Raw genomic sequence first — 13731 nt, forward strand, 5'->3', positions numbered from 1 at the left:
TGGAGAAGGTTGAACGCATTTTCTTTGATTTTCTTTTATTTAAAGGGTTACAAACCATCTTTTGAGGAATTTTGGATTTACATAAACTTATGTAATTGATTGAATATCAATTGGGTTGAGCATTCCTCTCATTTTCTTCTTCTTCTCTTGGATGTGATCTTGTATTCTTTCTTCTTCTTCCCTCTTGAGCACCCGCATTACCTCTCAAGACTCTCAAGTCTCACCACTAGGAGAAACTAATTCATCATGGAAAAAAAATTCCCGGTTGCCAGACATGGCCTAATTCTCTGCACGTAAAAAAATTGGCCAAATCCATTGTGACAATGGTTGCTGAACACTGACCTAAGGTGTTGCTGGAATCTGATTCATATAGGGTATCATAGAGTACAAGCATGAACGACTGGAAAGAATTTGAAAAGTAAAGCATTCTATAATGCAATGAAACAGAACTTGTACAAAAATTTTAAGCTGGTTTATTTCCAAAGAGTACAAAAAAAAAAAACACCCATACACTTACAAAACAGATTTAACTGGATGCAATATAACGATGTCAGGCATCAACGCTGTCGTTTTTCTCATCAGTCTGCCCGTCGTTGGAAATATGAAAAACCTCAACCTTGCTTGCCACATCGTCCACCGTCACCTTCACTTTGCCAGATGGTCCATTTGCTGAAAATGTTTCGGTATCATCAAGGGTCACTGAAGCCGTCTGCCATATTCTGATGGTTCCATCCTCAGACCCAGAGGCATAAGATTCACCTCCAGGCGAAAAACGTACACAATGAACAGGGCCATGATGACCTTTGTTACATGCTGCATTCAAATTAAACATAAATTTGAGTCCAATCAGTTCTCAAAATCCAAAGCAAACAGGGCATAAGATTAAGACAAATCATAAGTCATCTTTTTTTCTAATTTGTTCGTAATACACATCCAGTTTATCCAGATTCAAACGTTGAATAAAAAGTTCGCACTACTATCATTCAAAAGACGAGAAAAAATATGTAATGCATTACTCTAGTTCATAACATTTTTAGTAACATAATAATGTTAAAAATTGTAAGGGAATTGCTAGCGTCCATTGCAAAAGCATTTTGCGGCTGGTCTGTCGCATGTCAGACCAACCACTTCGTGAATGGAGACAAAAGCTGTGGTCTCCATTCACAAGGTGGCCGGTCTGACATGTGACAGACCAGCTGCAAAATGCCTTTTGCGATGAACCCTAGCAAATCCCAAATTGTAATATATCTCTTTTGCAATTCACTTGAATTTGTGCTTTTAAACCGCTCAAAGTCTCAGATATGAAACTCACCAAGCTCTTCACCAGTATGGAAATCAAAAAGGCGAATCCACATGTCTTCTCCTCCAGCAACAAATTTGTTGCCAAGCTTTGGCTCCAGAGAAGCTGATTCCACCGTGCATGGCATATTGTAGCTCTTCACCATCCCAAAACTGAAAAGCAACAAGCAAGAAAATATTAGCTATGCATAACTCCCTCAGATGACTAATCAGTCAAAGAGCAATTCGCACTTACTGGTTTGCATCCCAGAACTTAACAGTAGATCCATCTGCAGTTGTGATATAACGCCCATCCTGACTCACCTCGGCACTGGTGACAGGTGACTTTGTCTCAAGAGTTTGGATGATCTTACCACTTCTTACATCCCATAACCTGGTACAGCAACCAGTAAGACCAAAGGCAAAATAAATAAAATAAGCCTCACACGAAACCTACACTTTCACTTCCATTAGGCTTTGATACATGCAAACCATTGAAGCTCTGAAAAGAGAGGCCACTTTACAATGAATCCAAATTAATAAATAGTGCTTAGCTTGCACCCTTGAACAAAGTAGATAATGGATATACATTTTTATGCATGCAGGCAGAGGCAACATCTTCCTTTCTTTAACTATTAAATTCTTTGACTACCAATTTATATGTTACATTTCTCACATAATAGAGATTACAACCTCATTCGAGATCTGTCATGAACCTACTCTCCATTGAACCAACTAGGCCAGTGGAAGATGTTACATGTCTGGTTGATTCTCCATTTATATGTTACATTTCTCACAATAATGTGAAACGAAACATGAGCTATGATGCAAGAGACAAAAGTTGGAAGATGTGGCTTGAACTAGCATGTGACACAAGTGAGATGGATTTGTGAAATTCAGAGATGAAATAATGTTGGAGGTAATTTTAGTGATCATAGGAAAACAAAGTAGTAAATAATCATGGGGAAGCATTTGCACAACTACTAAAATATCGGATCACATATGATCAGTGTGTAAACACACTCTCCATTGATTCTCCATTTGCTAATGACCCAGTTGGATTCGTATACAACATATCCTATCACATGCATCATGTGATCCATACAACAACTAACATGGATGTCAGAGAGAGTCAATGGCCATACTTATGAAAGTTGAACCAACTTGGAGCCAGTCTTTGAAAATACAAGGAAATAAAAGAATGTCAACTGAAAAATATTGCTTATTGGGTTTCATGCTTATCAAAATTTTGAATACACAAAAGCATCTCGTAAACACAAGCCATTCACTGGATTGAAAACCAAAAAAATAAGTTAAGGAGGATAAAATTTTGGTTGTGAAACTCACGTACCTCACACACCCCATATCAGTGCAAGAACTTAAAATCGTCTGGTCACTATGTAGCCATGCTACAGTTCTAACGGACCCAGGTGACTTGTCAACTTCTCTTGGAGGTGCATCTGGATGATTTAAATCAAAAATCCGAAGGATCTTTTCAATCCCACCAGTAAGCAGAAGGTGTGTATCCTGCAACATAATTGGAATAATATTGAGAATTAAGCACAATGCCAACAAAAGCAAAGAGGTGATAATAATGCATATATAATTCTCCACAGCAATATAGCAAAAATTAGTACCTCCATTCTTCCAAAGAAATAAAAATAAAAATAAAAAGAAGCCCAGAGGAACTGATAAAGCAGAGGAACTGATAAAAGTGTACAATAAACTTTTAAAATTGTTCACAAAGATTAAATCCATATCAAATGCAAATGTCATGATTTACCTCTGAAAAGGCACATGCCCGAACAATGTGCTTGTGTTCGAAGGAGTGCAATTCATCCCCAGTTAAAGCATCCCATATTTTCCTGAAAACGGATCAAGGGCAGAAAACGTTATAACTGGTTTATAAAATGATTTGTGGTTAATCAGTACATCAATTTTCAACATCTACTGCAACAAATAAAGAGAGCAGTAGGAGCAGTGCTTTGGAGATTACCAATTAATCAATTGTCCAAGGTAGGCTGGTAGCATGTTTGTGTTTAAGTACAGACAATCATTCAAACAGTGAATTGCAAGTGGTTTATAAAATGATTTTAGTGATTAATCAGTACATCAATTTTCAACATCGACAGCAACAAATAAAGAGAACAGTCGGAGCATTGATTTGGAGATTACCAATTAATCAATTGTCCAAGGTAGCATGTTTGTGTTTAAGTAAAGACAATCATTCAAACAGTGAAATTCCTGACTGAAAACACAACTAACAACAAATACATAACCTTTTCCGTTTTCAACAACTGAAACCTAATGAATGCTTCCCTACTGGCTCATTCAGTAAAACTCGCGCATCAAGTATTTGGTCATGACTAAAAGGATCTAGAAGCGAGATAAGGATAGAATTCTAAGTAACAAAAGATGATGCACGGGGCCTAGGTGGCTCCATGCCAAAGATAAACAGTCACGACTCTTGCATATATATAATCATACTGTGAAAAAATAAACATCAACTACAAGCCATCCAACAGCAACAATAATAATAACTCTTTTTCTAATTAAACAAGGTAAGTGTTACTGTAAGCGAAATATGCTTTTATCTTTTTGCTTATTTTTTTAAAGCATTTTCTTGATGATTCTTACTAATTCGTACCGGAACCAAATATGCTTTACGTGATCTCCTTCGAATCCTAAAAAGTTGATAGGTGCACTTTAGGCTATGTAATTACAAAAGCTAGAAAAGTGCAAAATAAGAGTAAGAGAATACCCTCATAATAAGGGCAAAATTGCATAGATCCTTCTTAAAGGAATTACAGATGCTAACATGTGTCAGATTCAGATACATGGATTTAAGTATGATACTCAAGAATTTCTTTATTCTCTTTTTTTTATTGCTAATATTGGCTTTAAGCCTAAAACTTGAGGTTCTAAGTTCAATCCTAGCTTGCCTACCAAAAAAGGAAAAATAATAAAAATATTTTATACAAAACACATTATAATCATATATTATTGGATAAAGTTTTTTTTTTTTTTTGAATGGTAAAGGATAAATTCATTGAAAAAAACGAAGACCGAGAAGGTCCCGAAAGGATACAAAGAAAAGGCATATAGAGCCGAGAAAAAACATAAAAATAAAGATACAAACGCTATCAGCTATGGAGGGAGAAAATCGAAAAGCTCCACTCTCTCCCTATGAATCCCTTCTCTAGCAAGCTTGTCGGCCTCCCCATTTGTTGTATGCCTTATATGATTGAAAGATATCGAAGAGGTTCCAATCCTGTCCAAAATCTCATCAAATAGTGGTGCAAATCTCCGGTTACCTTATGTGAGTGTCTTAGCCACTTTATGACAATGAGTGAGTCCCTTCTACCACCACCTTATTCATGTCTACACTTTGCAGAAAATAAATACCTTGGTAGATAGTTCGAACTTCCGCCTCATTTGAATCTGCCACCCCTATTGGCCCACTGAATGCCCAAATGACATCCCCCTTCTCATTTCTTAAGAGCCCGCCAATGCTCGTAGGTCCCGGAGCCATCAAAATTCAGTTTGAGGGAACCTTGAGGTAGAGGGTACCATGCTTGTATCACTTTAGGATTGTTGGACAAGGCAGAACAGATCTCTCTCCACCCATGCCACAAATCGTATGCCAATACGAATCTGAAAGGTTCTAACGTTTTGACCCATGAGATAGATAATGCTATCACCTTATTGAAAAGGTATTGGGCTCCCTTAGCATAACCCTTGAATATCCTTGCATTGCGTTCCTTCCACAGGACCCAAATAGTGGTTAAAAAGGAGACATGCCAAAGAGTCTTTCCTTTACGCTTCCATGGTGACATATTCCAACATTCAAATAGCTCCATAAACGAGGCCGGGAACTCCCAAGTAATCCTAAATCTCCTTAATACTCTACCCCATACCTCTGTTGCAAGTTTGCAATGAATTAGGAGATGATCCACAGTTTCCCCTACCTCTATACATAGGGCGCAATAATCGATGAACCACATATTCCTTTGTCTAAGGAAGTCGATCGTTTGAATTCTCTAAAGAATCGCCATCCATCCGAATAGACATACCCTTGGCGGTGATTGAATGTCCCACACTTTAGCTACTTTAGAGGTACCAAGCCAAGGTAGAAGATACTGATAAAAGGATTTTACCGAGAATTCCCCATCTGAGTTCCGGACCCAAATTCTTTTATCTTCCCCATCTAACTTAATATAACACCTTTCCAAAGTCTGAAGAAATCTCCCTACTGCTTCCAATTCCCTATATTTATCCTATCATTATTGGATAAAGATATTAACATTTTTAAAAAACATCAACATATATTACCAATAAAGAAAATCTATTTTTTAATACTTGGCACCTGCAACCTTTGTATCAATGTTAGATTTCAGCAAGTATACATCTACCTACAAGATATTGGGTATGACAAGACCCAAAGACCGACACAATAACAAAATCTTCATACTTAGGTACACGATCATTATCAAATAAGCTTTTCTTCTTTGATTTACAATTGGTAATGGGGTAAGGTCCCAAAAGATTTTAGTGCTTAGTGTGTTTATATAATCATGATCTGCTCTAAATGGATATCCAGCTAATCCAAAATGGTCCTTAGCGGAATGAGGCAATACCAAATCTACCTCCATGCTGCAACTTATGCATACAAATTCATAATAAAAGATGTAAAATGTGTCACTAGAAATTAAATACCCGAACAACCATCCATGATGGTTGCCATTTTTAGAAAGATTGATTACAAGTGCATGCAATATCTACAACTTGAACCATTTATCCAAATTTACTGAAACATGAACAATATATTTTTCCTGATAGTTCAAAAAAATCTCATTTATGGTATAAAAGATGGAAGAAAAGAATTTACAAAACTCAAAAGATAAACAACTATTCAAGTTTATCAAACAACACGACTGATTCATTAGCAACGATATGGAATTACACAGTAGTATTTTCAATGTGAAAGAACCTTAGACATTGACTTAAGCACATTATTTGCAATATATACATCAAGTACCATTGGGTTTCACAAATAAGATGTCGTTTAAGTAACTAAAAAGGAAACTCAGACAATGTGAACAAATTCTTTGAACATAAAAAATAATGCTTCTAATGGAGGGACAAGGCTGCAAAAATATGTTAAGCAAGGAATTCAGACAACAACTACTAGAAAAAAAATCCCAGATCCCACACTTAGATTCCATGATCTGGGCTGATTGATCCAAATCATAGATCATTTGCAAACCAAGCTTTAAATTAGCATTCCTCACGAATTTTAAGAACTCACAGAACAGCAAAATCTCTGAAAAACCCTATGTCAAAATTTTAAATAGTATTTCTAATTTTTAATTTTTAAAAAATTAAAAATTAAAGGATTCATTCGCCGACCCCAACTAGTTTGGGACAAAGGCTTAGTTGAGTTGAGTGAGTTGAGTAATTCTAATTCTTAATTTTTGAAATTACAAATAGAAATTAACTTACTACATCATCAGTATGTACATACATAACATGTGAAACATGCAATAATATACACTTGGTAGTAGATAAAACGGACTGACCCAAATAAGCCTAACTGCTTCGTACTAAATATAGAGGTAAGTAGTATACTGGGCAGTGGGCATACCTAACCCCTTCGTACTACATATCAAGGTAAGTAGCATACTGCATGTCCATTCTCCACCTCATACACTACAGCAACCCATGCTCCTACCAGACTTGGTAGGACCCATGATTGCTAAACACAAAACTAGTAATAGAACTTCAATACACACACACACACACACACACACACACACACATATATATATATATATATAGACATCTTTCCTTTACACATATACCTCAAAAAATGTTTGATATTCATGTCCAAAAATTTAATACTAAGTGTAAAGGCCAAAATCCATGCCATGCCAAGAGACATATGACAATGTATATTGTATCATATTAACAAAAGGGGAAAAGAAATATGATGACATACGCAGTAAAATCAGCTGAGCCCGACGCAGCACGTAAAGCATTGGTATCAAGGCAGCAACTCCAGACCGCACCCTTATGCCCTTCAAAGGTTCCAATCCAATCGCCAGTCTCTCCATTTCTCAACATGGGACTAGAATCTAAGCAACTCACAAGACAAAATTACTTTTATAATGGAACGGGTATAATCTCAAGAAAAAAAGCCGTGTTCTTAGAGCAACATATGACATTTATAACTTTACAAACCCTTCATAAACTATAGCAATAGGGTAAATGCGTGTGCAATTTACAAGAGAAAACATGAAATTAACTTAGCAAGAACAATAGGTCCTTCAAGACCAAATGAATAAATGGATCACATAGTAATTCATCGACATTTGAGATAATGAGGTCCATAGGGAGGACATTGGCCCAACTATTAACTCACCTCACATGATGAGGAGTCTTTGGTCATAAATGCAGAACTACTTTTCTTTTATGCTCTGTATGGTTGCCGGGTTTTTTTTGTTCCTGGGAGTTACGTGGGAGAAAAAAATACCCTGGGCGATAGGTGGGAAAAAAAAAGTCCTAGAAGTATCCTGGTAAAATAAAAATCCCATGTTTGGTTATGTGGGAGAAAAAAATACCCTGGGAGATATGGTGGGAAAAAAAAAACCTTTGTTTGGTTGCTTAAACTGTTGGGTAGAAAAAAATTCTTCTCAAGCTTATTTTTGGTTCCTGAGTTTATTTTTGTTCCTAGGGTTATCTTGGGATGGGATGAAAAGGCAATCATTACAAAAGTGGGATTAAAAAATTCACCCCACAAGTAATCATTACAAGAGTGGGATTAAAAAAAACCTAGTGCTAAAAGGCAACCAAACATGGGATGGGACCAAAATTTAACTTACTCTCTCACATAACTCCCAGGAACAAAAAAAACCCTTCAACCAAACAGAGCATTATTAATTGAAAGAAACAAAGGGTTGCCATGTGCATGCCCAGGGTAACTTCAAATATTATAAATATAAATATGTATGCATAACTACACAGAAAATCTTCAATCGTATTAAATTTTTCACATAACTATACATAAAGAAAATATTTCTTATACCCCTCTAATTAAGAGCAATATCAGTGATACCCTTAAAGTAAGTCGCACCCCTAGAATACAACAGGATGCCCCTCTCTTCGGAATTATGTTCTTCATTTGACAAAAACACCCTGTCAGATAAATTAACACTTCTTTGGGAAATGATAAATCTAACCCCTTTTTTCATCACCCAAACTCCTCTCTTTCCTCAGTTTGTTGCATCATCCCTATTGGAATGCCATGAAAATAGTCAGATTTGTTAATCCAATAGTGGGTTTGAATTGATTTTGAAAGAGATGCATAGAAATGGAGAAAAAAGTATAGGATCTTGGCGAGTTTTCACATGGCTTCACAAAGACGGATTTCTTTGCTATTGGGTTTTATGAATCTGGAAGAGAAATGGTCGGAAGTCACTGATGAACTGGTGGATATTTATTTAAGCATATTTCCAGCCATTCTAGCCGAAAAGTAAGAATATCCACTACCTAAGCAAAAAAAATAATTCATGCATGCATCATATTGTATACAAGTTTGTCTTGCAAAACTCAATTTAAGAGCGTCAGTAAAAGGTTGGAAGATGATCCTTTTGGGGTTATTAACTGGTTTGTGAATGGTAGAGTTGGAACAGGGTTCTTGTTTAGACTTGGTTCTCACTCACCCCAAAAAATGGCGATAAATGTACTTAAGTGTTTTTTAAATTGGAAAATGGGGTTGGGCATCTCCACCATTCTTGTTTGAAATACACAACCAAACCAATAGAAGATAAAGGATGTCCGCCTGCTTCGTATTCCCTTCGGTGTTGAGGCTTCTAATCAAATCCTCACAACAGCTCGAGACGCTTCCCTTCTCCATGATCTTGCAGAATATCACATAAGCATTAAGTGTTTTCCTGGCAGAACAAAGAACAGCCAGCATGCATGTATAGCTCGAGATGCTGTTTGTTGCAATCGCTCTCCAAATTGTAATCTAAGTGTTCTAATAACTTGAGAGCGGCAATTGTCTTATCCTCGTACCAGAGTATAGTCAAGAGAATCAAAATAGGAATGCAGCCAATATTAGAGGGCTTCCTGGAATTGACGATTCAAATTGTCTCCTAACTATAGGAAAAGGATGGCAGCAGAGGTGATGCCAATGAGCCTCGTGCCATAGCCAAGCTCCAGGATGCAGAATTGCGGATGGGGCGATGGGGGATGAGGGAGAATACTAGTTATTGTAACATTTCAGAATGAGAGAGAGAGGGGAGGAGGAACATCTCCTGAGGGAGGGCCAACCGTGAATGGTGATATTAACCCATAATCAAGTGGGCATAGTAGATATTTTCTTTTACACATGTTATAAATAAAATCCTAAAAAAAGTAAAAACAATAAAGGAAAATGCAACTAGCAGAAGGTCAATTCTCTTTTTAGCAATAAACTATGGGTCTATGTGTACCACAACATACTATTTTAAAAATGAGTCTAGCATTCAGGAGCAAAAAAAATTCTATAAATCCTTTGGATGCTTAAGAAATGTTCTTCTTTTTCTTCTTTCTGATTAGTCCTGAAATTCTATACATGTTGTTTCAGTTATTTTCTCTTTATTTTTTTCCTTCACTGCTTTCACATCTCAGGTTGGTTAATTCAGATTTGCCCTAAATATGCATAACAGCTGAACTTCACTATGGAAGAAATTATACGATCCTAATCACCTAATTAGATAAGGGATTATTGGGTTGTACCATCAAATGTCGACCGATGCAATTTGAAGCATATGATTGAATTGGCTAAGATTATAGGGTCCGCCTTATTCGAATGTTCGAATCATTACAAGATAGCCACAAGATCAACATTACAGAAAGATAGCACTTATATTTACAGAATCCTATGAACAAAAAAAACCCGCATAAATGACTCAATAATAGTATCCATGTAGACTGGCTAAATCACACATCAAAGTCTAACAACAAGAGAATCAAGTACAGATGACTCACATTAACTGAAAGCACATACTCTGGCTAACTTTTTTTTATGTTAATGAGGCATCATAAATACTTAGATAAAAAAATTTGCTAAAATCAAGATACTGTCTCTTTGATTATCAAAGAATTATTTTAAGATCCCTAACCGGAAGAAAAGAAAAAAAAAAGTAAATAAAATATTGAAATGAAAATTAAAGAAAACTTACCCTTACTGGCACTGATAAGAAAAAACCCATCCGGGGTAATGGGGCTGTAGAACAAATCAACGACAGGCCTCGAATGCCCATGGCAAACGAGGGGAACAGCTACCTTTTTCTTATCCATCCCACCCAAATTCAAAAACTTAAAACCAAAACCCTAGAAAAATCTCTCAATTCGCCCCAAAAAAAAGACCTAGCTATGAAACCCTTCAAATTATCAGTAGCAAATCAAAACAAAACCAGTACCGGATTAAGAAATTCCAAACAAAATGAAACCTCTTCACAAAAGAAATCTTTGATTCAGAACGTTGGTAGCCTAAAACCCTAGCCAAACTTCAAAAATCAAAATATATGAGAAAAATCTAGCTTCAAACTTTTTTACAACGAGGATTCAAAGGAAAATTAGGTTTAGAAAGTGAAATCTTACAAAAATAAAAACTGGCGGCATTAAGGTGATTTGACAGGTTTTTTGCGTGGTGGAATCCTCACCCCCCTAACCCACTAAGAAGCCCTAACAAATAAAACTACTAATATGTATAGAAAATTAGGGGAAAAAAATACAGAACTCTCAACGGGCCAGGCGCAAGGGAGATGTATGAGGGCCTGCTCTTTATAGATTTCAATGATGACGAATTAGTGGACGTAGCTCTCGGGGCTTCTTAATCAGTAGTCCGCCCATCCGAAATGTTTTCATAATCGTACTAATTCATCTTGTCCTTTCTTATTTAAACTAGTTGCAGACACCTGCGATGCACGGGGTGGCAAAAAAAATAATGCTTTATAACTTATTTTCAGAAAAAAGAAAAAAGAAAAAAAGGAAGATGAAACATTAGTGAGGAAGAAATATTTGTTAAAATAGAAATAAAAAACCAGTATTACACACAGTTGAGTAGAAGATAATGCCGAAGTTAACATTTAAAATTAAATATAAAGTAGAAAGAAATTAAAAACATAAAAATAAAGACCAAGTTGGTAAGAAATTAACAATAAAAATAAAGCCAAAATGAAATGAATAAAAATACAGCCAAATCTTAAAGCCCCAAATAAAAAGAAATTTAAAAATTAAAAATAAAGCCAAATTAGGGAGAAATTAACAATATAAATATAAATCCAAAATAAAATACAACACTAAATTCACAAAAAGAAAATAGCCTGATTTATTCACCTTATTCCCAAACAAATTACACACCAATATCCTTTCTGTTCATACATGTTTTTTTTTAAAGAAAATATCATTACACAAATTTCCATAACCTTGTTTGTGTTTTTTCTCAATTATTAATTAAAATGTTTTTTGGTGGCTTCTGTTAATAACATTGTTAATCCATAAAGCATTGATTTTGATAACCACAAAAAAAATTGATATCTATAAAAAAATGAAGGGCACCAAGTGGTTATAAAATCCAGTACCTACATTCTATAATAGTAGATATAAACTAGTTGCAGACCCGTGCAATGCACGGGGCAGCGAATAGATTAGATTGGTTCATGTAATAGATTAGATTAGTTTCGTTTAGAAAAGGAAGTTGCCCAAATAAATCTTCTCTCTATTGAAAACAGAAGTTACTCCTAAATTATATACTCACCTAATTTTTCTCCCGGGTAGCATCCTAGATATTGCCATTTGGAGGAGATTAATATTTCTTAATTTTTGGCAATTTACTCTTGGAAATATTGATTAGGTGTTGTAGACACCCCATTTTGACCTAACCCGTGTTCGCGGTGTTTGTGCGAAGCCCTATCCAATCAATGAGTTAGGACCCCAAATTCTACCCTAAGATAGGTTAGGGTCTCACTAAGATTCCCATAAAATTTCGTTGAAATCCGAGCTCGTTTGCTTAGTAAACGAGCCAAGAGAGTGAGCGCAATGCAGACCAAAAGGGGGGTTGAATTAATCAAGATGAAGGGTGTCCATGGGAAGAAAATGAGACAAATGTGTTATTTGTTGCAAAAGGGGGTTGATGTAGCCCGTTTCGGCGCAATATGTTTGTGCGCCCATCATTTTTGTGCTCCCATTAATTTGGGGTGTGCCGATATCAGTAGCTTTCTTTTAGATATATAAGAAATACAGTGAAAAAGGCAAGAGGAGGACTGTTCATTTTCTCGTGAAAATTAGAGAGAGAGAGAGAGAAATTTAGAGAGGGAAAGTAAATCTCGCAAATCTTCATCTTCTCCGGCGGATTTCCGGAGCTCCGACCACCAATTTCTGAGAGCTCATCCACCTGTGCTTCCTTCTTTCATCGCCGATCACACCACCTCTTCTTCTACTCCAATCTCTAAACCCTAGCTCCATATCCTTGCCTTAAATCCTAAATCTGAAACTTTGTCTCTATTAAATCTTAGATCTATGTTGATTTCAATCCTATTCTCCATCTCCCTTAGTGCTAGATCTACAATTTTCCTTAGATCTACACCATAGGTTCATTTTTATCATTTAAAATCCCTAAATAGAAACCGTAACCCTTGGAATTCATCTTTTCCGGTGGGTTTCTACTGGAATCTGGTCGGAATCCGGCTAGGATCTCATTTTTGAATCGATTTTGGTTAAGAAAGAGGATTTTCATTTCTTTAATCATATCAGCAGGGCTCGGTGGAGTTGTCGCAGATCCGGTGGAATTATTTCAGATCCGGCAGATTTCATCCGATCCGTGTCTATAAATCTCAGTACCGAGGGAGAAGAGCGTGGATCTAAGCATAATATAGAGAAAAAAGAAGAAGGATCAGAGCAGATTCAAGGTATCTCGCTACTTTGATTTGAATTTTCAGGTATGATTTTGTTTGTTACTTTGTGTTCATATTTCTGAGATTAGATGATGATAAATTTTTCATGTATTTGATCATTTCAAATGATTCTCTTATCTAGTGATTTACTTCCAGATAGTTTTTATCTTAAAATTTTTGTTCAATCTTAGATCCAGACTTTAAAACCTCAAATCCTTGATCTATTTCTCATGAAATATGAGATCTGGTTATTTTTTTTCTGTGGCTATATAAACAAATCCCGATCTGGGTGGTTAAATTTTAGATCTATCTTTTGATCTCTGCAAATATTCTTGTGTGGTTGATTGGTCCGTTAGATGGATTTTTATGGCCAAATTGCATTAGATTTATCGGACTATGAAGGGTTTGGACAAATTTTGGTGATTTCTATCAAATTCTTTTGGCTATTGCTAAGCTCAGAGAGCCTCAGAGAGAAAGAAAAGAGCTGAGAGAGTTGATAGAATTTGTGATC

General features: G+C 36.0%; 1 protein-coding gene across 1 annotated transcript; it reads right to left on the reverse strand.

The window, feature by feature from the left end:
* Positions 1–338: 338 nt before the first annotated feature.
* LOC143893125 (uncharacterized) lies at positions 339–11094 on the reverse strand. Its single transcript, XM_077398105.1, has 7 exons — positions 10506–11094; positions 7277–7412; positions 3062–3143; positions 2630–2805; positions 1535–1672; positions 1313–1452; positions 339–813 (listed from the first exon to the last, which is right to left on the reverse strand). Exons 1-7 carry the CDS (start codon positions 10621–10623, stop codon positions 551–553), a joined length of 1053 nt encoding a protein of 350 aa, XP_077254220.1. The 5' UTR covers positions 10624–11094; the 3' UTR covers positions 339–550.
* Positions 11095–13731: the final 2637 nt, after the last annotated feature.

The sequence above is a fragment of the Tasmannia lanceolata genome, unplaced genomic scaffold (genome assembly GCF_043159265.1).
Source record: "Tasmannia lanceolata isolate RefF3 unplaced genomic scaffold, GAP_Taslan_0.1 ptg000015l, whole genome shotgun sequence".
In the NCBI taxonomy this organism is placed as follows: Eukaryota; Viridiplantae; Streptophyta; class Magnoliopsida; order Canellales; family Winteraceae; genus Tasmannia; species Tasmannia lanceolata.

Coding starts and splice junctions, on each gene's coding strand:
- LOC143893125 (XM_077398105.1), bottom strand. CDS start 10,623: ATGGATAAGAAAAAGGTAGCTGTTCCCCTCGTTTGCCATGGGCATTCG. Junction 2,806..3,061: donor GGGCATGTGCCTTTTCAGAG/GTAAATCATGAC, acceptor ATTATGTTGCAG/GATACACACCTTCTGCTTAC. Junction 1,673..2,629: donor ACTGATATGGGGTGTGTGAG/GTACGTGAGTTT, acceptor TTGCTGTACCAG/GTTATGGGATGTAAGAAGTG.